The sequence below is a fragment of the Drosophila guanche genome, unplaced genomic scaffold (genome assembly GCF_900245975.1).
Source record: "Drosophila guanche unplaced genomic scaffold, DGUA_6, whole genome shotgun sequence".
NCBI classification, from domain to species: domain Eukaryota; kingdom Metazoa; phylum Arthropoda; class Insecta; order Diptera; family Drosophilidae; genus Drosophila; species Drosophila guanche.
The window spans coordinates 4,303,036-4,325,734 of record NW_022995753.1 but is presented as its reverse complement, the minus strand read 5'-3'; the positions used below and the strand labels follow the sequence as shown (position 1 = coordinate 4,325,734).

The 22,699-nt window shown below is 45.6% G+C and overlaps 3 protein-coding genes across 14 annotated transcripts in view; 1 reads left to right on the top strand and 2 right to left on the bottom strand.

Moving 5' to 3' along the window:
- The first annotated feature begins 1,301 nt into the window (after positions 1-1,301).
- On the top strand, positions 1,302-4,215 carry LOC117588273 (nuclear pore complex protein Nup93-1). Its single transcript, XM_034279435.1, has 5 exons — positions 1,302-1,548; positions 1,620-1,800; positions 1,874-2,671; positions 2,748-3,367; positions 3,435-4,215. The coding sequence occupies exons 1-5, from the start codon at positions 1,388-1,390 to the stop codon at positions 4,153-4,155; spliced, it is 2,481 nt and encodes an 826-aa protein (XP_034135326.1). The 5' UTR covers positions 1,302-1,387; the 3' UTR covers positions 4,156-4,215.
- An 8-nt stretch (positions 4,216-4,223) lies between these two features.
- LOC117588272 (LIM domain-containing protein jub) overlaps positions 4,224-22,699 on the bottom strand; it is a 144,318-nt gene continuing 125,842 nt past the window's right edge. Inside the window, exons 7-13 of one of the 5 annotated variants that reach the window (XM_034279431.1) lie at positions 5,698-6,763; positions 5,540-5,569; positions 5,287-5,427; positions 5,051-5,220; positions 4,913-4,975; positions 4,671-4,836; positions 4,224-4,596 (exon numbers count right to left, since the gene is read on the bottom strand). In XM_034279431.1, the coding sequence (XP_034135322.1) occupies positions 4,349-4,596; positions 4,671-4,836; positions 4,913-4,975; positions 5,051-5,220; positions 5,287-5,427; positions 5,540-5,569; positions 5,698-6,763 (1,884 nt within the window). In that variant the 3' untranslated portion in view covers positions 4,224-4,348. Of the gene's footprint in view, positions 4,597-4,670; positions 4,837-4,912; positions 4,976-5,050; positions 5,221-5,286; positions 5,428-5,539; positions 5,570-5,697; positions 7,241-22,699 lie in introns of those variants that run through there. The other 4 variants (XM_034279426.1, XM_034279428.1, XM_034279427.1 and 1 more) reach the window with 4 other exon arrangements.
- On the bottom strand, positions 8,192-20,305 carry LOC117588274 (AMP deaminase 2). Of its 8 annotated transcripts, none has more exons than XM_034279438.1 (11): positions 19,778-20,305; positions 13,969-14,125; positions 11,896-12,227; positions 11,307-11,342; positions 10,383-10,501; positions 10,227-10,321; positions 9,688-10,144; positions 9,166-9,620; positions 8,786-9,080; positions 8,616-8,726; positions 8,192-8,554 (listed from the first exon to the last, which is right to left on the bottom strand). In XM_034279438.1, the coding sequence occupies exons 1-11, from the start codon at positions 19,902-19,904 to the stop codon at positions 8,378-8,380; spliced, it is 2,361 nt and encodes a 786-aa protein (XP_034135329.1). In that variant the 5' UTR covers positions 19,905-20,305; the 3' UTR covers positions 8,192-8,377. The 8 variants fall into 8 exon arrangements, with proteins under 8 accessions (XP_034135329.1, XP_034135327.1, XP_034135330.1 ...); XM_034279436.1 differs by lacking the exon at positions 19,778-20,305 and adding an exon at positions 15,610-16,188; XM_034279439.1 differs by lacking the exon at positions 19,778-20,305 and adding an exon at positions 14,210-14,375.

The window sequence follows — 22,699 nt, the reverse complement described above, 5'->3', positions numbered from 1 at the left end:
TAGATTTATCCATTATCCACAAGATTGTCGGGTTTTGTAAATATCCTGAAAAGAATTAACACTGGAACAATAATTTAATCCGCTTGAAGAATAAATAATCCTTTTTGTTGGATTGTATAAATTATGACGTGATGATATTAGCAGACTAGCCAAATGTTTAACAGAATGTTGGAAGGATTCAATGTCTATTTAAGATTAAAGATAAATCTAATTAAAGAAATAGAAAAATGAAGAGGAGCGTAAGAGCAGCGCTCGCTCTCTAGGAGTGTGCATTTATTTCAAAATAACAATCACACTCTAAGAAATAACATAACAGAAGCACATTTGAATTCTAACGCAAATTTCCATGTTAACTTAACAGGTGTCACTTGCTGGTATTTTCTTACAGCTTGACTCACGCACAGATGCAAAATAAAGAACAACCCAGTCGGACCGACTGTATCCTTACCTGATAGAACCGATTCCGCAAAAGAAGCGTTCTTTTATGCATCTTCTCCAGCAAGAAAGAGTAAATGTAACCCAAATCGCTTCCCGACCGTTCGGGTTTTATCAGAAGGCCAACATACCTCTTCTTTCATACTTTAGGAAGGCAGAAATTCACGCATCGGAAACGTTTCAGGTGAACGCATAGAAGAAAAATAGGTAATTTGCAAAACAAAACGCGGCTGTTTCTCATTCTCTTTTGTTCCGCCAACATAGCCTTTGTTATCTAATTTAATAAACGCAATGAATTTGAATATTTATATTTTTGTGTACATGCATATGTTCTTTTGCGGTCTTTGATAACGCTCTTTTATGCATTCCACGGATGTGCTATGGAATGATTTCATTGAACAGTTGCGGAACGGTTCATAATAGGTTCCTATGCCACGATATTATATGCATGCTCCATATTCTGTAATGATTCTTTCGGAAACTACACTGGAAGGGAAACCAGAGGTTTTTACGAAGTTGAAATTACAACAACCAACCAACATGCCTTCCAATATAACCGTTCCTACCTGGAACAAAAAGGATTCCCGCGTGTTTCACCCCCTGTAAATTTGTAGCGAAAACTTCACGCATAGTGTAATCATGTTAATTGGAAAAGAGAGCGATACAAATATACTGTTTGGAAGCAACTAAGTCCGACTGGAGAGCCCTGTTTTAAATGATATCTTCGAGTAATTCAACTTTCGCACGGTTGCATTTTAGTCTGGATTTTTCAGTATTTTTTTCATTTTGGTACTTGTTATCAGTATGTACGTATATATGTATGTAAGCTATTAACATTCCTATCGATAGGCATTCCCACACAAATTTCAGGCAGCTATTCCCATTGCCGGCGGACGCCACCTTTTTGGAATTTCTGTTTTGTTCGAATTTGAAGAGAGTAAAGAGTAAGAACATGGATCTAGGGGACCTACTGCGGCAGGCCCAGCGCCTCACAAATGACACCAAAATGGACGAGGAAATGCCGCCCTTCGATCGCACCATTTCACAAGTATTGGCGGTCACACAGGAACTTCACTCCCGTGTGACTCTCACAGGCACACACGATCTGCAAGCGTATGTTCGGCACACCACATGAATAGTAATCAATGTAATATCAAATGTTCCTTTACTTTATCAACCCCCAGGCACATGCTGCTGGGCTCCAAGGGCGTGGATATGCCAAAGCTGACGCACAAACTAGAATCGCTGAGCTCGCGCAAAACCTTTCAGCCGCTGGACCCCGTCTCGGACACCGATGTGCGCGACTTTCTGAGGAACGAGCGCGAGAATGCCATACTGTCTGTGATCGATGAGACCAATCGCTCGGTAAGAAATCATTAATTGGCGACTCGTTTCGTTCGGTTTTTCGTGCTGCAATGCCTGGAATTACATTTTGCAGATTTTTGAGTCGGTGAAGAGGCAAAAGTGGCGCCGCATCTACGCCGAGTGGGGTGAGGAGAAGGAGTCTCTGCTGAATGCCCTCGTTGGGCCCAAACAGGATGAATTTCCAGATGTTCAGCGCCAGTCTGTGTCCACAACTCTGCCCGAGAATCCCACTCCACGTTCCCTGCTCAATCGCACCGAGCAGCTGTATGCCGAGGAGGTAGCCGCATACAATCATTTAAAAATCCAGCAAGGCCATCACCGCAACCTGCTGGCAGCGTGCGCCTGTCTGGCAAAAGAATGTCTCGACAATCCGCTGGTCGCCGAAATGTGGAGCGTGCTGGAGTTCATGACAGACAATGCGCCAGCCACACGCACCGTAGATCCCATCAAGTCGCGCCAGTCCCTGACCCAGCAGGCACGCACCTATCTGGAGCGTCGTTACAGGCAGTACATGAAAACGGTCATCAACGAGAATCGTATACTGGCCAAGCTCGGCGGCATACCCAGCGTCTATAACATGGTCAACTCTTTTGTGGGCATCAATTTCGTGCAGCCAGCCACTCTGGTCGGCCTAGAGGATGTCGATAACGACCGTCCGCTTTGGGCGCTCGTCTACTACAGCCTGCGTTGCGGCGATCTGAGTGCGGCCAGTAAATATTTGCAGGAATCTGGCGTCTGCAGTGATCTATTCCGTTTGCTTGCCATGATGAAGGACGGCACCAAGGGCGAGCAGTATGCCCGACTCGAGGGTGTCCTCAAGCTGGAGTACAACCGTAAAATTCGCAGCTGCAGCGATCCATACAAGAAGGCGGTAGGTGCCATTCGCCTTCCATTGCATGCCTTTCACACGCTTAACATATTCTTTATCCCTTTCATTCTTGCGACAGGTTTATGCCTATGTGTTGGCATGCGATCCACAGAATTCCCATCCGGAACTAATGCGCAGCATCGACGATTTCCTGTGGATGCAACTGTCCATATTGCGGGAGGACAACGAGCGTGAGTACAACATCGAACAGCTCACCTACAGCGGCCTGCAGAGCCTCATTCTGGAAAAGTACGGAGAGAACTACTTCAATGCACGCGAAAAGGCGCCCCTCTACTTCAGTGTGCTCATCCTGACGGGCCAGTTTGAGTCGGCCATTGAGTTCCTGGCCCGCACAGAGGCGAATCTCCCGCACGCCGTGCACATGGCCATTGCCCTGAATGAGATACACATGCTGAGCACACCGAGCTCCATGCATCAGCCGCTGTTAAGCGTCAATCCCGAGGATCCGACGCCCATGAAGCGCCTCAATTTGGTGCGCATGCTGGTGACTTATGCCAAGCGCTTTGATCTGACCAACACCAAGGAGGCGCTTCACTACTACTTCCTGTTGCGCCACTTCAAGGACGACAACGGCAGCAGCCTGATGCTCAGCTGTGTCAGCGATTTGCTTGTCGAGAACTGTGACCAGAAAATTATTGAGCTGATCTTTGGCAGCGAAACGGATAAATCCGCACAGAGGTAAGCGCCGCACACGAATCCCTTAACGATCAGTTTGCAAGTTGATTTGCTTCTCTTTCCCTTTCAGCGGCATCTTTGCTCAGTTCCAGACGATAGACATTGACAAGTATATGCTGGCGGGCATGGTGGGGGATAAGCTGGCGCATCGCAGCAATTTCGAGGCAGCCATTAAGCTGTACTTTATCGGTGGCCAGCTGGATAAGGTGATGCGTTTGGTGTGCACGCTGCTGTCGCAGGTGGCCCATCAGCCGCCGAAGGAGTCGAGCCTACGGAATCGCTTGTGCTCGATTATCGACCGACTGGACGAGCAGCGTTCCGTGATGCGTGTGGATGTGGAGCCGCATGTCCTGGCCACGTACACAATGCTGACGCAGGTGCTCATCTTCTTCGATCACTACCACAACAAGGACACGCAGCTGGCCACCGAGGTGCTGGCCAAATATCGCATAACGCCCAACAACTGCTCCGAGGTGGACGAGTGTGTGGCAAATCTGAAGCGGCTCGGTCCGGAGGTGAACAAAGTGCTGCCCGACATAATGCTGGCCGACATGGATCTTGTCTACCAGGAGTATTTGCGGCTGAAAGGCGGAAGTGCCCCCAGCAGATCCTCCTTTGGCAGCCGCTACAGCACCCAAACAGACGACTGGAAGGACGTACACAAGGAGGGCTCCCTCCGCCACTTGCGCACCAAGGCCAAAGCACTCACAAATATGGCGGCCACGGTGCCCTTCCGCATGCCCACGGCCACCAACAAGCGTCTCGTCGAGCTGGAGATTCTCATGCATTAAAATTAAACGGAAAATGAAAATGAATACACGCCAAGAAAGATCCTTTCGTATATAAATGCATTTGTTGCTGTTTGTCTTCTCATTTTGTTTAAGATAATATTTTGATATTGGAATAATTTTGTTGTTCGCTCTCTCAGTCAGTGGTGTAGTGGGAGAAGGAGGAGGCAGGCAGACGGGCAGGCAGGTGCAGTCTTTAGCCCATATACTGATAGGAGGCACACACTGGCTCCTGGTGGCGTGTGTGCGGTGATGATTGCAGGGCCAGACGCTGCAGGTGACAGCCGCGGCATAGCAAGCGCCCGTCCAATGGATAGCAACGCTTATCCGGCTCATCTGTCAGCTGCATGCCGCACTCCTCGCATATGTAGCAATCCACATGGAAGTCCTTGTCCATGGACACAACACGCACGGTCTCGTCGGTGCCCTCAACGGGTGTAATGCCTGATGGAGACCAGTGAACAGAGAACAGTAAGAGAACGAGCTGGGAAGCTGGGAGCTGAGAGTCGCAGTGTTACCTTTGCCACAGCTGGCGCATTTTGGCGCGAACATGCGATGATAGTCATTGACGCAGTAGATCTTATGATCCACATCCACGGTGAATGGCACACCGTCCAGGCACTCGTTGCATACGCAGCAGCGGAAGCAGCCCGGATGATACGACTTGCCCATGGCTTGCAAGATCTGCAAAGAGCGAGAGAGGATAGATGTGAGTGGGGCAGGAAGAGAGTTGGAGGAGTGTGTGTTGGCATATACAAACCATTTCCATTATCAAATGCCCACAAATGGCGCACTTTTCCGCCGTTTGCTGGAAGCCCGAATACTGAGAGAAAGGGAGACAGAAAGGTTAAGTGGAGTTAGCAGACGCACAAACGGGGGGTAGTGGGGGGAGTCCTACCATGTAATCCTCCTCGCAGTAGACACGTCCATGCACATTATAGAAGGCCTTGCCACGCAACGCTCGGCCGCAGGAGCAGCAAATGAAGCAATTCGTGTGATAAAGATTACCCATGGCCTGACACGCCTGTCCGGCACCCTTCACCTTCTCCCCGCAAGTGTGACAAATGCCTGAAATGGATAGACACGTTCAAATGTTATATCCAAATACTCGAGTCTCTTTTGTACTAAACTTACCAAAGTACTCGCCATGTTCCTCACTTTGCTCTATTTCCTCCTCCAGCTGTCGTGTGAGCTCCTCGATTTTACGCTGCGCCTCTGTCGGACCAGCCGGACGCGGCGGTGTCACGCTATACGGCAGCAGATTCTTGGTTAGACCTGGTTGTTGGATATAAATTCAAGGATTAGTTTTTAGTTTCTTCTTCACACTTTCTCTTTCTCGCTCTCTGTCTGTCTCGTGTCAAGCGATCGACTCCTCACTCCTTCCTACCTTTTCGGGGTCGCAATGCGGCATTGACCGCTGCGAGTGGCAAGCATTTAGTAATGGGTTAATGGGGGGATTGGGTGGAGCAGAATGCAGTCAATATTAGTCTTTGTTGGAATGGCATCCATTCTGTGTGGTTAGCGGCTAGGGGAGAGGGGTCATACCTGTGCTGCCCTGTGAGGGCGTGGGCGATGTGGCCACTGCCAAGGGTGCTGACATCGCTATGGGTGTGGCACGCAGCGATGCTATTGCTGTGGACGACGCTGATGCTGCTGCTGCTACTCCTGCTGCTGTTGGTGTCTCCTGGACTGCTCGCTGTGGCATTGCGGAAGCTGTTGCTGGCTGTGCTGCCCTGCCGGTATGCCTGCAGCTGCTGCTGCATGCAGCCAGCGTATTGCGATGCAGATTGGCCGTCATGCAGACATAGTCCGAGCTGTTGATGTCCTCAATGTAGTTGGGATTCACCGATACATTGATGCCACCGTGGCCTCCAGCCGATTGCTGCTTGATGGGTGTGTGCTGCTGCAGCTTGGACACGGACATTGGCAGGGGCGACGTCGACGAGGATGAGGGCGGTGGCACGGGACTCAGATGACTGGGCAGCGACAGATTCCTGTACCGTTGGGTCGGCGAGCCCACCGGGCCGGCGGCATGCTGTGAGTTGTTTGTGCTGATGCTGCGCTGGTGCATGGGCGACGAGAGCAGCGCATTGAGATCCAGGCCAGTGGATGATGAGGCAGCGGCCACATTGCCAGGCATTTCCTGGTACATGGTGGCCGTGGCCGGCGATGCCTGCGGCTGGGCACGCTGCCCCGAATGCGGTATGATGTTCTCGTATATGGGCGCCACCATTTCCTCCAGAGGCTCGCGGGCAGCTAGCGTCACCGCCACCGTCTCGGGCACGGGCGTATGGGCAAAGCGTCCGCCGCCAATCGGTTGCATTAGCAGATAATCGTTCAGCATGGCGCTCTGCCGGCTGCCCGGGCTCTGCGGCTGGGCCCGCTTGTGATTCGAGTCAAACTGGCCGTAGAACTCGAGATTCTCGTACACGGGCGAGTGCTTCTGCGGTGCGATGCGCTGGCCCAGCACCTGTGCGGTGGGCGCATAGATCTGTGGACTGCCGCCTCCATTGATGGTCAGCTGCTCGACGGACTTGGGCGTGGCGTATTTGGAGGCGGCAATGATGTTGTCGCGCTCGTACAGCTTGTAGTCGTGTGCCTGCTGCTGCTGTTGGTGGTGGTGATGATGCATCAGCTGCTGACCATCGTGGATGAAATTCTCGATGGCCCCCGGCGAGCGTTGGTAGCCACGCATGCCGCCGCCGCCCCCACCCCCACCGCCACCAGACCCGATATGTAGACGCTGCATGAGCGTCTCGTAGTCGGACTCCGTGGAGGCGGCGCTGGTGGCATTTCGTTGCGTTCTCTGGGTGGTCATTATGTTCCCCCTTCCTCCTTCTCACTCCCTCGCTTTGCACTGACGCTGCTCTCTCTCTCTTACTCACACTCTGCAGGCGGAGGGTGGGGGAGTTGACGACGTCGCCCCAAATGGAAGCTAACGGCTATTGCCGGTCAATTTCCACTTTGCGCACTGCTCGGGGCTGAATGTCAATCAGAAATTTGATTTTTCATTGACTTGGTCTTCAATTTTCAGCATTTTCTTTGTCGGATTTGTTGGGGAAACAGTGTGACCCAGTGTGACCGCGGAATTATCGATAACATATACCGACATACCCTCGGAATTATACCGAAATATACGGTCATACAGAAACATACCTACGAATTTGAAAAATATACCGCAAATATGCCGTCAATCTTAAATTATTTTCCTCGATTTCGATGTTCTATTTGATATTACAAGCTTGCAAAGACTTTTGCCACTGAAACAATAACTTAATCCGATTGAAGAATCAGTTTGGCCAATTATAAATACTTATTTTATGACCTTACATCTTACAAATTTGCATTTGAATTATTCATTCAAGTCACCCCTTCTGGAAGCAGGGCAGTTGTGTGTTTAGTATGTAAGTGTATGTAACATGTAGAGACACATGTATGCTAACTGATATTATAATAATAAACAAAAAAAAAGTTGCGCACATAATCGGGGCTAGACTCCGGCTTATATATTGTTGTTACTCCTTTCTATTGCTAAGGAACACCGGATATTGATGAAAAAAATCATCATGACCGTCTAACCAATCACCGGTTTCTTTGATTTTATGTATTTTCTTTTATTTTTAGAAGCCACACCTGATGATGTCAAACTACATCGCCGCCTGATGACTTTATTATAATTAAATTTAATTTTACACAAAAGCGAAATATCTCTTCATTCAACCTTATGACCTTTCACAGCCGTGTTCCACATTTTGTCTCCTATTTTTTAGACTACCATGTTCTGGATCGAACCAATCACCATATCAAATGACTCAGGATTCCTTTTTGATCACAAGCTACCTTGAGAGAGCTGCCACATAGTTCGAATATAGGCGCAAATATGAACTTCCTAATTTTTGCCAATTCGAATTGTTTTGATATCCTTTCATAGGGGACAATCGTTGAGAACCGTTCCTTATGGTACTACCGCAATTTCTAAGTAATAAGAAAACAATATTATCGATCAATGCTCATGTAGTTTGAATTGATTAGCTATAAATATATTAGCCAGTATGGGTATATTTTGTATAGTTTGAAATTTTGGTCTGCCGCGCTTACAATTTGGTTAGTACAGAATTGAAATATATTGTTATTAATGTTATGAAATATATTTGTTAAATATATTCTATGTAGATCTGTATGTGTGGTATATAGGAGCAGGCTGTTGTGGTTGAGTGCACACGACCTACGAATGCTCATGGACGGATCCGCAGGTCTGGTTCACTTTGAATATATTCGAGAGCTCATCCAGCAGGGTCTCGTAGCGATAGGCGACACGTATTTCGGGCACATTGGTGCGGGTTATATCGTTGCCCATAATGCCATCCTCGTAGTAGTGCGGTCCCAGCCATTGTTGCTTGGTCTGAAAGTTAAAAGAGTTTTCGGATTGAATTGAGAGAGATCCCTTAGAGCGCAGCACTCACATTATGGGTAAATCCGCTCATCATGACACTGTTTCTGGCCAGCTCGCACATGTCACAGGAGCTGAGCTTCCACACCTGAGCCGCAATGCTGTACTCCTCCATGAGGGGTTCCTAATGGTTGAGAAAAGGTTTAGAGGCGATTCGATGCGGCATTGTCACCTGTCACCCACCTTGGTGAAGTGAAACTGCAAGGGATCGTCTGTCGAGAGTGAGATGATCAGGCCGCGGGCCAAGTATTCCGGCAACGGATTCCGATGGTAATTGAGGAACAGCGAATTGTTCGACAGCGGCGACATGGCTATCCCAATCTGTGTCAGATAGTAGAGATACTGCAGGACAGGGACCTTGCGCAGCAGCAGGCCGTGGGAGATGTTCTCGGCCATGAGAAAGCCGCACACCAAATGCTGAACAGGTCCAGCCTCACCGCAATGGGGCCGCAGCACAAACGTGTTCATGCCGCGTGTTCTGAAAGATACAGAAAATTTAACATTTAACATTTAACAATCGAATGAACTCCCTGGACTCTCTCTCCCTCGGTCTTTCTACTCACTGCCTAAACTTATTCAGCACCGTCATGTTGGCATACATATAGTAGATATAGTAGGCATAGGGAGGATTCTCCTCGTAGGTCCATTCCTCGGGCCGGGGCACATCGTTGTCGAAGAGTGGATTCTCGGGCTTGGACTCGTCGTCGACGGAGTCAAAGCCAATCACATACTGAAGGAAGCGATGCAAGTCGGGATGCTCGCTGGGCTTATTTGTGGCCTGGAAGAGGGGCAGGAATATGTTGTTCAATATCTCCTGGAATGACTTCATCATTTTGTTCGACTTGAAGATGTCAAACAGTCGTGGTATCTGGATCAGCCAGCGTATGTTCGAGCTGTAAACATCATTGTCGATGGCCCACTTGGCCAGCTTGTTCCACTCATCCGGCGACTTGCCATAGATCGAGAGACGTAGCTCGGCATTTTGATACTTGGACTCTTCCAGATCGAATGCCACTTCCTAAGCGGAAAAAGGAACAATTAATAAATAATAAATATGCATGGCAAGCACCAATATATGCATTTACCTTTATAATTTGTGCAAAGTATTTGCCATTCAGGAAGTTATCAGTTTTCAGGAACACCTCCCTCAGGCGTGACTCGCCAATGGGATTGTACTTTGAATTGAACTTGTCGAAGCGATGGAACGTATTGCGATCGGCATGGACGTCCAGCATATCGACAGTTAGATCGTATGTGGTCAGATTCATTGATTGGAAGACCTGGGCGAGCGTCATGGGCTGGCCATTGGTGCAGGTGACCACCTCATTGGCACTGTTCTTCAGCGTCTTCTTGATGAACCGCAGCAGATGCTTCTGGTTCATGCAGGAGGCGGCATGTATGTGGGTATCCACCTTCCTCGTATTGTAAAAGTCCCGATGGGGCACCGCCTTCTGGGCGGCAAGCTCGCGCAGTTCGTTCAGCAGCACATGCATCTGGTACTTGGATGACAAGTAGCAAAGTCGGCGATAGCAAAATGATTTCCTATCAAGCGAAACGAACATTCAATGGATATAATAATCAATTATGGCAATAATCAGTAAGCAGTGGCCGTGGCAGTACTCACAGTGGCCCATCGGCAATCATATTGCACATGACCTGCATATCGTTGACGAACTGGCTCATGTCCGGATACAGAAACTTGAGCTCCTTCGTCTGCTCCTGAAAACGTAGACAAGGTTCAAGGTTTAGGAACAGTTGCAAACGGAAGTTGTTTGCTTACCTCGTCCTCATAGACATGAAAGACGCCATTGAGAGGCTTGATCACGTAGGTCTCGTCCGGCGGGAACTCCACGTTCCACGGATTCGATACCTTGGGATGGGATGCCTTCACATGAAGATCTGATTGAGTGTTGTGTGTGTGTGGTTTTCCCATTTGAAAATAGAGTTTCAATTAGTTGCAGAGACGTTCATTCATTGGGCATTGGCAGGCGGTATATTAGTTAAGACTACGATCTACAGACACACACTAACGAATACGTGCGGATTCTGTATGATGTGTAAGTATATTTGTAGTATCTAGTATCTAGGAGACTACGAAAGTGATCAACGTTGAGCGGTGGTGTATTTGGTGGTCTTTCCTTTTTGTACAAGGCTTTCGATGCGTCGGCGCAGAGTCAATAAACTGAGAGTGGAGCGAGCGAGCGAGCGAGAATACAGAGCAACGTGTGAGAGTGTGTGGGTGTGTGCAAAAGAAAGCTTTGCTATTACTCTGTGTCGCAGAAGATTATTAAAATAATGTGAAAGCCTTTGTTCCACCCACGTAGACACATCAGTATTGAGTGTCAACAAAATCTGGTGGCTGGCGGTAAGCGTAGCAAAGAGCAAATCATCATTTGATGGGAGGGATTGCGGCCATGTGTGTGAAGTGTGTGTGGGATGTACTTGGCTGACTTAAAGCTCACTGCTGCGAGGCAAGGTGTCTTTGCTTTGGGCTGTGGCTGTAGCTGGAGCACAGGTAACAGTTAGGTTTGCTGTTTGGCATTACGAAAGCGAGAACAAAGTAACAAAGCGAGTAGGAGCAAAGCAACTAAAGAGAAACATAAAGAGTAACGGTAAAGGGTAACGGGTAACGTTTGTTATGTGAACGAGTGGAAACGCATATGCGGGAAGGGTGTGGGGTAGGGTGGCGGTGCGCACGCATTACCTGGTCTGCTCGTTACACTCATTTTGCGTATGATGTCTATAAGAAATAATGAAAAATATATAGAGAGAGAAATAAATAGTCGATACGAAAGAAATGAAAAGAAATCAACGCTAAAGAGGCATCCAAAACATGTACGAATATGCGCTAGGGCGGGGGCTAGGGGGAAATAAACTTTCTAACTGAAGTGGAGGACAAAACACACGCAAGACAGGGGAGCAGCGGCTGAGGCTGAAGTTGAGGTTGACACTAATGCTAGCAGGCGATAAGGAAATGGCAGCAAGGGAGCAGCTGAGCAGCAGCCCCATCGTTTACTATACAGTACAGTCGAAACAAAACATACAACATCATGAGCTTGTATTATACAGGAACTGGCAGACTGATTGATTGATTGGTTGCTTGATGGATTGTGGGTGCATCACAACACTGAAATAATGCGAGTAGCTAGTACAACGAGTATTTTCTTATGCTCGATAGATATTTATACAATATGTAAACACTTTCTGCGCTGGTGCCTCTCTCTGTACAAAGGTGAAAGACGGAAGACCTGGAACCTCCTTCTGGTGGAGATAATTGAGAGCTCTCGACTTACCCGACACCGCCTTCACGGGCACATTATCGATGCGATCCTTGAGGCGCACCGTCTTGAGGAAGCGTGCCGTTGTCGAGGGGAAGGACTGATCGGACATGGTCATGTAGTGGCTGCGCAGTCGCAGTGCCTCGATCAGCAGTGTGGAGGCCCGCTCCAGATCCTCCAGCGGCACACCGCTGGTATCCTCCCCCGAAATGGACACACGCTGAAAATTAATGTCCGCATCGTTCTTGATCGAGTCCGCGTTGGAGTCGTTGCCCTCGTTGCTGCTTATCGATCCACCCTGTATGACCTGCACCGGAGGCACCACCGGCGGACGTGATCCACCTTGCCTGCAAAGAGATATTCAAATATGTTTGTTTTTATCATTTAAGATTATTATTTTTTCCCCGTTCCGCTGACCATTTCTCATCTTCGGGCTGGTACTCGTAGCAGCGACCAAAGCTGTAGCTATCATCCGCGAACGACATCCTGCAACCTGTGGAGACCAACGAACAATGGCAGACAGACGGTCGGAGGATTTCGCTGCCGGTTCCCTACTCAGATATGATCGATTGACCAATTGATTTGTGAAGAGAGCTCTCTTGGCGCTTTGCACGCACTCTAACCTATCCTGTTCCTATTCCCCTTCTAAAATTCCACGCCAATTGCGTGCGCCTCAATGGAGGTCAGAATAAAAATTAATTCAGTCGATTGTCCTGCGATTATGATAGCGCCAAATGTTTCATTTTCTTCCTGTCACCTTTAAGTTTCAAGATTCATTTCGAGGGGAAACTTTCTTTAGTTTCTTTGGGAACATCATTCCCCCCGCCTGCGCCGCTGTGGCCTGGTTCTCTTGGCGTGCGCAACTTTGGCAGGATTCGCTTTTAACAAAATACTTCAAGTGCCACCAGTTCCAGTTCCCGTGCCAGTGCAAGTTGGTAAGTTTTTCCTTGTTGCCTCCTTTTAGCTTTGGTGTTTCTGTGCAATAATTTTTGGCGCCTGGCGTGCCACACGAACAACAACGATAAGTTTTTAGTGTTTTCGTTGGAGTAAGTGAAGTGGAGTGCCAGGGCAGGGCATGGCAGGAAGAAGGCTTGCTGACTGACTGACTGACTGACTGACTGGGGGTAATGCTATCAGGTCTAACGAGTGCTCAATGTCAGCCGTAGGTCGTCCGTCGCAGGTTGGACAATTTCTTGGGCGAGTTAGCCGCGCGTTACGCGCTTCTCTCTCTTGATTGGATTCGAGCGTAGACGCGTTCTGTCCAAGTCATATGGATGCACAAGTTGTACTGAAAGTGACGGCATCCAAAAACTGAAACCCAAATTGGTAGCAGCCCAGGCCCCCGTCTGCCCTGTTCGTTGGCTCGTTGGCTGTCTGACTGTCTGGCTGTCCGGTGGTGATGGTTGGTGGTGGTTCGTTATGGCATAAGCCGTGCCGATGGTGGCTACGGCTACCCTGAGGTCGTGGCCGTTGGCCGTTGGTTGTCGCTGTCGCTGTCGCTGCCTAATGCACTTCTATTCAAATCAAAACGTGTTCAGCGTCGTCTACGCTTTGGGCACCTGCGAGCCCCGTCTCCGTCTCCGTCCCCATTTCCATTTCCATTCCCAGACACAGTCTGGGATTAGCCACACGCCCATCCGACCCCGCCACCGCCACCACTCACAAAACACTGGTGCACCTGATAATTGCAACGCGTGCACATCGATGTTGCTGCGGCTTCATTACGACGCTATTGATGGTGCAAAAGGAATTTTCCGAGCTGCGAGAATACCGTCACACTTAGCAGACCTGATCCCCAGCTAAAGGGAAACGAAACTGGCCGACCGAGTGGCAAAAAACATTCCATCTATAAATAGGATTGATAAGGTCTAATCACGAGATCAATGCCTAATCTCAGAGAACGTGGACTCAAGAGATGTACAACGAGCGCGAATCCATGAGCCAGCAATCATAAACTTGTAGATCAGAGCAGACAGTCAGAAACAATTCTCAATTTGAAACAACATAAATTGCCTGTGCATGACGCTTTTGGGGTTTGTTGTTCGCCCTGTGAGAGCTTTCTCTCTCTAAACGTTACTGGATACTCACTTCTCATTGAGCTGACGTTGCACCTGCAGCTTCTTCTCGATCTGTTCAATGGGAAACTGTGGCACTTCATATGGAGCCGAGATCTCGTTGGTCAGTTCAACGTCAGCAGCATCGACAACCACGGCCTTTTCTTCCACTGGCGAGTCGGTCAGATCACCTGCAAGGGGAGAGGGCAGACAACAAAATTAAATGGATTATCCGATGGATGAGACATATGACTAGTGTTAACTGTGGCACCTACAAAGAGGCGTTGTGCAGGTGGGCGTGTCTGTGTCCATGACAGTCCCGTAACCCATGACATTGCCCCCAAAGAGACGAACATCCACCCGCAGGCGATGGGCACTGTCCATGCGATTGAAGTTCATTCAAAGTGCGATTGAAAACGTTTAGGAGCTTGTAACTTGAGCGAGAGTTGTCGCCTCAATGAGCAGCAAAGATTTCAGATTTCCAGCGGGAGACTCGAACAACATCATCATCGATCGACAGCGGTCAGGCAGGCATCAACCCTGCCCCGTCGCTCCCCACCCCTCGTTGCGATGCACAATTACGAATTGGCAAACAAAACAAGAAATTTCTTCAAACTTCGTGTGACGAAGCTTTTAATACCCTCACAGATTCGAAGAAGACATCGTCAATAAGCTATGTACATATGTACATATCTACATATTTTAATGAACTTTAAGGTAACTGCATGGAAAGTGCGTCTTATTATTAAAAAATACATTGAAAATATCTGGTCTAAGTTATGGCACGCATAAGTAAGGGTATCATATGACTAGAGTTCCAAAACCATGAAAAGTGCGAAGAGCAAAAGCAGGTAAAAGCAGAACGGACAGTGACAAGTGACAGCGACAGCGACAGCGACCGTGGAGATGGTAAAGAAAAGAAACAAAGCTAAGAAATACAAAGAATTTCAGAAACAGTTCATCCATACGTAAATAGAGGGACACTCAAAAGCGATATCTAAGAAAGAAATTATGTATAAGCCGTAAAAAAATGTATAATACATATATTTAATTTGACGCAAAGCAAAGCTCGGTGCGATTCAAGCGATTAAGTGGAAGCCAATACACTACCCTAAGCATATACGAATATACAAGTATGTACATATTTATGTAGGTTAATGGATGCGAAGTCAACCCGCACAGCGCTGCGCAACGGCGCACAAGACAGCGAAAAGCGACGACCGGACCGGATAGGAGATTAAGTGAAGAGAAATGATGAGTGAAGAGAGAGACTAAACGACAATCTGTTTTGCGGTACACTGATCGGTGTGGTTTACCTTTGAGTTAAGGTGAAGGCCGCCGTGGAACAGAGAGGGAAAGTAGGACGGTTTTTGTTTACTTTTTCCTGTGTAGCACAGTGTTCAGTGAGCAAGTTAAGTGTGAACTGCATAGAGAGAGGGCGCCAGAGCTTTTTTGTTTCTCTCTGGTGCAGCACAGTGTTACCGTATAACTGCGTGCAAGAGTGAGCAGGTGCCGTTTAGCTTTCTGTCTTTCTTTCTGCCTGCACAGACAGAGACAGAGAGAGTGCTAAATTCAAAAGAGCGTAATGAAAGAGATATGCGAAGGAGAAGAGTAATAGAGGGGAGGTGGGTGGCCGACTACAGAGTGAGATACGAAATGTGGAAATTTCACTTACAGCCACAATAATGAGTCGGTCGACCACCGTGGGCCGTGCCAATGGCCGTCGGCTGCTTGTTGGCGCCCGTGCTCAACTGCCGATGCAGATGCGGCTGGGCGGATGTCTCCTGGGGATGGATTAAAAGCGAGTCATCGAAGCCATCGGTGTCCTGACTGGTGCTCGCCGAAGAGGAGGACGATGTGCTAAGTACTCCACGGTACGACATCTTGAGCAGCGCTGACTGCGGATCGGCGCGCGATGCACGCACCCACAGCTGTTGGCTGCAGGCTAAACCGCACCAGCAATTCGCACACTAACACCAATGTAAGATTCTCCGGTCCCGTGCAAAGTTTAAAAAGGCTGCTGCGCACTTTCCACCAAGGAATGCACCGATTCCTTTAGCTTTTTTGATTAGCGAAAACTTGAATTGTAATTTTCCGTTTTGAATTTTGGTTGCTTTCCCAGCTCGTAATTTGTGTTTGACAGGTGTCTCAGCAGTGCCCCGTCCTTGGAATTTTACAAACTGATTTGCACTTTCGCTGGGGACACGTTGACGACGTCTGCACCTTGTTAGTCGCCGTTGGCATCTGCCAAGTGGGAGGAGACAGTAGCGCAATAGCGCGAGACAACTTAGATCGAAATTCTATTCGAAGCAATTCTCACAGATCTTCTATGAACGCGCCGTCGCTTGCTTCCACTGTAACTTTCTGGCCTTTGTCTGACTCTGCCTTGGGCCACTTGTTTGTACCGCTCTCTGGCACATACATTCATTCATACATATGTACATTGATCTTTTCATCCAAAGTTTATACACTGGGTAAAAAGTTAGTTCTTCGAGAAAAGATAGCGAGAGTGAGTGGAGAGAGCTTTTACGCTCACCACCTACACGGAAACGAAAAGCTCTCTCCATCGCTTATTTAAGCTAATTATAAATAATTTTTTGGACATACTTGTACATTTATGTGCATAAGTACATACTTGTAGATTCCTATCAATGATTTTCAAGAAAAAGATAGGAAACTTCCACAATCTAAATATACTATCGATTGATATTCAAGGTCGCTGATGAGTATCTCCCATATATAAAGATGGGTTTTCTGTCTCTTCTATGTGTAAACATATACAAAATATACATACATATACATGTCACTTCGATTGCTAGTTCTGGTTATTTTCCTTTGCTCTAGGCAGGGGCTCGCCCTGTTCGTTGTTGGCAGCACTTAGCAACGTTTAGGGACAATAACCAGCTAAATGGTCTAGATGGGAGGGCCAGGGTTTAGCGTTCCGCTGCTAACAGCTTGGATATGTATGTATTTTGGATGATAGCTTCATAAGTAAATCGGTTTATTCAACTCGACAATGCTGGGGGTGAGCAGGGATTACAACTGCAAGTCATCGCAGCCTATGAGCAGTTCGTTTGCCTTACTTGTCGGCGAGTGTGCGATATGCAAACAGTCTGCTCACACACACAGTGTAAATAATATTTGTACATATGCATATGCGAAGCATTATAGATATAGCTATATCTGTCCGCTTATCTCGTATACGTTTTAATTTATTATTCGATTGTGTGCTTATATGTTTTTGGCAGCGTTCTCTGTGTTTTGTTTTGTTTTATTTTTGTTTCATTCTGTTTTGTTTATTGAACGAATTGCGAACTTATTAATTGCTGCGTCGCGGGCTCCACTGCTCCTCCTCCTCTACCACTTTGTGTGCCCTCTGGGCACTTTGCCCGTTTTCCGATTTACAATTGATTTTCATATAAAACTGTCAGAACTCTTGCCGCCAGCTTGGGGGCTTGCATAACTCTCTAGCCTCGCCCTCAAAAACAAAGACGACGAGAACCTCGGCATTTGTTTCCTTTCGTCTCGACTCCGCGGAATATACTGATTTTTCAGAGTCGGTTTTATCCACCGCAAAATGAATTATTGTACATATAATATAATAATAATAACAAGAGAGTAGTTTCCACATGAATAACTGCTGCAGTGAGGAGAGCGGCAGAGACAACAATAAAGAGATCCGCCCGTTGGCAAAGAGAAAAGTCAAAGAAGAGAGCGGGCAGAATAAAACCAACAAATAAATAAGTCAGAGGCCCTCTGTTAGGGACGGGGTGAATCGGGCCAATGTGTGGGAACTTTTGTGTCTCACTCTTTGTTTGTTTCGAATTGGAAAACACTGACCTATGCCTACGACAGACAGAAGCCAGCTGCTTCTAATGAGCATTTCGAGCCCCGCCCCCCCTAGCCCCATACCTCCCCTTCCGATACCACGGGGGCACACATTGCTCATGCATATTGGACACATGTCAGACGACAGGGCGACTGATGGGACCTCACTAGTACTTGTACCATAATACTCGTACAATAAGCTCGAAGAAGATACTAGAAATGGTAGATTAAGCGTACAATAGATAGAGCAGAACATCTTTCGCCGACAGTTCCCACGGAATAGCGAGCACCAATTATGAATAATACTTGAATTTGGATGTTCTTCATTGTGCAGCTATTTATAGGCCATTGATAAGAATGTCAAAGGAGTATTCAAGAGGGCTGATAACAGAGACGACACAACACAGCAGAGATAGGAATATAAATATTCCGCACTCAGGTTTATACCCAATAAAGAGTTTGGATTCGTTATTATTTTTAGTGGCTTGATGGATATTATAATTATATGTAGATTGCTCTATCGTGTACATATATTTATGATGCGAGTATGCCATTGATTTTTCAATGAATCAAAAATGTTCTGTGTCCTCCATCTTCTCTTGTAATTATGTATATTCGAGAAAAATCCTGTAAAAACAGTTACATTGACGGGCATGGCTCTATATATCTGCCTAGATTCTAGACTCTAGAATGACATTTTTAAAAGGTGGAAAGTTGGGGAAGTTCTCTGAAAGTAGTGTCAACAGCAGAGGAAGTTGTTTTCGGAGGTCTACAGGCAAGGAGAGCTTTTTCTTTGATTTTGAGGCCACGTGTCTTTCAAGCATCCATAAATTCAGTTGAGCAAACAATACATTTGTTGTTCCATGCATTAGATAAGATTACCTGAAAGCATGGCGTCGGTACCGGACTGCACAATTAATATAAAGTTGTTTGGGTGTTTTGGGTTTCAAATTCGGGTTGCCCGTGAGCTGGGAGCCGGTCTGCCAACGCTGACTAAATGCAAACAGCGTTTAATTGGCCAAAAAGGTGTCGTCACACACACACTACATACAGCCCTTTGCATGAAAATCCCTCATGACTTGGATGCATGTACATACTTACAATATGTACATACATACATTTGTATGTGCATACATCCAATTTTCTAAATGGCTTGCTTCTGTTTACAGGGTGGGGAGTGTTTGCCTTATTTGTGCTGTCCGTGTTGGCTTTTTCCCCATTGACTTGTTTGCTAAATTAACAATTAATATGCCTAAAACGCAAGAAACCCAATACAGAAAAAACACCAAAATAATAAAGCGGAAAGCGGAGAAGGTTTCGACTGCAATTGTCGTAAAATGTTGGTCATATACAAATTGGCTATGTCATCATCCAATGCAATTTTTTTTTCTACCAAATATGTAGTTTCTATTATCTACTAATTCGATATGTGAATATTGGCTTTTGTTTTGTTGTACGTAACCTTTCTTTAGAAATAAAGTAAAACCATAAACATACGGCACCGCATACCGCATACAGTGAAAAATTGAGAGATAATATATGGGGGAAATGCCATCATCATCATCATTATCATGTGGAGATCAAACAGGGATTGGCGTACGAGTATAATACCCTAGGATAATTTATGCATAGTTACTGACACGCCGCTCCAAACAGATTACAGTAATTGCACACACCCATACCAACATAAACCCCCCCCCCACAGTGCACAACAAACACATGAACACAGAAAAACGGACACACACACACACAGACACTTATGCGATTACTTGGCAAAATCGGTATGTGTTGGCCTCTCTTCATACCACTGCTCTCGGTCTCGGGCAGGTCAGCATTGAAATATTTTGTTCTGCCGCTGCGGCGACAATGACCAGTAAATTATGGTTCGCACAGACACACAGTGCAGCGCAAAATTCAATGCACACAAAGAGTGAAAGAAACACAGACACATGGATACCTAGTCACACACACCACACACCGCACACCGCACACCACACACTCTCATCAACACTTACCACCTTTGCGCTTCTCGATGCGTCTGAGCAGACCGTGGCCCATGTCCATGTCCATTTCAACATCTGTGTCAAAGCCAAAGGTGCGATATCCCTTGGCGCTCAAAGCATCCGCATAGCTCCTCTGCATGCTGGATGCTACTCCTCTCTTGACCTTTCTCCTTTGACTATTCCTCTGCCTATGTCACGCCTCCTCTGGTTTGTTGGTTCTCTTTTGAAATTTGAAATTTATGCGTACACTCGGTTTGGTGGGGGGCGGGTGCGAGGGGAACTGCTTGCTCTGCTGGCTCGTGTTCTGCTCGTTGAAGGAACGGAACCTTCGGGATGGCGACAGGCGAGCGGCAAGTCAAGGTGTGCAAATGTTGTCACACTGAATACTCAGATTGTTAATAGGCTGTCTTAAATGCTCTCACACTTTATTTCACAGGTATAAATACACGTTCAAAAAATACATGAGTAAAAGTCAAAATAATACTGCTATTTCGTGTTGTGCGGAAATGCGGAAATGCTCTTTTGGCTTTACGAGCTGATTTTTTTTTTGCGACTGAACCGCCTTTTGATGGGGATGTTGACTATCGAGTCCAACTATCGAGACTATCGACTGTCCAAAGCTTTTTTTCTCAATCTCCGGCAGTTGTTTTGGTGGGCAATATCGATGTTTTTGTGCGATTCTTTCAACTCAAAAAAATATTTGAATTCATGTAAAAAACGAAAAGAAAGAAAAGCTTTGGAAGCTCCCGTGTTCGATTCAACGAAAATCAAGTAGAAATGCCAGCAAACAGAAACAGCGTAGCAGACAGTATTGTACATATTCACACGCGTTGATGCTGCGACATTTTTTGAACTGTAACATCGGGTTAGCGCCCATGTTTTTGGTTCGAAAATCGGTCGGTTTCGATGTTCTTGTGCGATACTTTTACTGAAAGTCAGCCATAGAAAGAGCTTTGCAAAGAGCTTTTACCTTTCGGTCGCTCAAGCTTTTAGGCGCGGAAAGCTTTAATTTCAAATTGAAGGCCCATCTCCAGCATTGCTGAATATTCATGTGTGGATTTTGCAATATGTTTCGTTGCGGGACATCAAAAATGTATTAAAAGTTATTACAAGAATAAAATAACGTTTTGGTTTTGTAATTTATTTTATTTGTTTGTGGCTTCTTTTTATAATGTAATGCATAAAAATGGTGGTGTTCTTTCATTTTAAAAAATAAACCAATAAACACTTCATTTTATTAGTTTGATACAAATAAATGGTCTTTTACACGACAAATACATACAGTGGTTCTTCACATTTTGTTATTTTCTTCACTGTTTCTTGCAAAAAAAATGTTTCTCGTGGTTCTCGTGCTTTGTTGTTTCTCTTCTTTCGTAAATGTCTTGTCTTGTATAAGGAAACGCAAAAACTCTGCGAACAAGTTTGATTTTGTTTGTTTGTCTTGCTTGTTTTTGTTCTTAGTTTTCATTTTGGTTTCATCATTGGAACGGCTTTATTGAACTTTTGTTGTTGTTGTTGCTTTTGGTTTTGCATATAATTTAATTTTGTTTGTTTGATTTGTTGTTTCTAATTGCATTCTTGCATTAAAAAACATTAATTCTTTGGCAGGCATTGCATTTCGTAGTTTTGTAAAAGTTTTCTTTTCCCATTCATTCTCGTTCTCAACGCAAGATTCGAAACCGAAAAACGTAAAGATTCGAAATATTTGAGATGTACATAGAAACAAATAATTCGTTTAATTTTGCTTAGTTTCATTTCATGTATCATTTTTCTGTTTTGATTTTGTTTATCAAATACACATCAATACTTTGGTAGTTTAAAAATTGTGGTTTCCGTGTTTTTTCGTATTTTTTTTTTGTTTTAATTTTCTGTTGTGCTAAATTACATTTTAAAAATATGCTTAATATTTGTTGTTGTTTTGTTTTTTATGTTTTTTTTTCTGTTTTAATTTTTGGTTTTAAGTCAAAGACACGAAAGTGAAAGAGGTTTTTGTTTTTGGTTTACGTCTGTTTTACTTAACTTATTCATATTTTGTTTTATCTTTTTTGTTTTGTTGTTGTTAAGTTAATGGTGTTACTTGTTGTTTAGTGTAATGTGTTAATTTTGTTGTTTCCTTTTTTTTTGTTTTAGTTTTCCATTTTGCATGCTCTTAATTTTAAAACACCGAGAGTTTGCTCAAAATTGTTAATGGTTTGCTTTGCTTTTTTTTCTTATCTTTCCGAGTGAAATTTTAAATATCGAAATATATATATGTATGTATATATAGATTTTTGTGTTTTTTCGCTAATTTTTTTGTGGTTTAATTTTTAGTTTTTTGCTTACCATCGTTTATTGTAAGTTTTTCTTTACGTTTCTGTTTTTTATTCATTTTCATTTTGGTTTAAAAACACCGAAAGCTTAAAATTTAGAGATTTTCCTAAAGTGTAAATTTTTTACAATTTTTCTCATCGTTCTCTGGCCTGCTGTTCTCTGCTTTTGTGGTTGTTTTTTCGTCTGTAGTGGTGATGGTTTTGGTGTGTGTTTTGTGTCTCCGCGTTGCTATTTCAGCGAACTCAACGAAGGAAGGTTAAACCGAACCGAATCGAACCGAAGCGATGAAGTAGAAAAACCAAAAGCAAAACTCATATTCCACATTCTTGCCAATCTTTCACTTTGTCTATCGCTATCGCTTTCCCTTTCCCTTTCTGTTTCAATGTTCAATTCATATCCATTTCCGTTGCAGTAAACAATAATAAAATGGTGAAAATGGTGAATAGAAATCTTGTAGCTTATAAAGCATAATGCTAAGCTCCTTCCGCTTCCGCTTCCGCCTCCGTGTCCTTTTCCGCATCTCATATCCCTCCTCTCTGCACTCTTCTGTCTGCTCCCTCCCACGCTCCGTTCAATAAATAGGTTAAGGAAAAAACTGTATCACATTTTCAATTACGTCTTTGT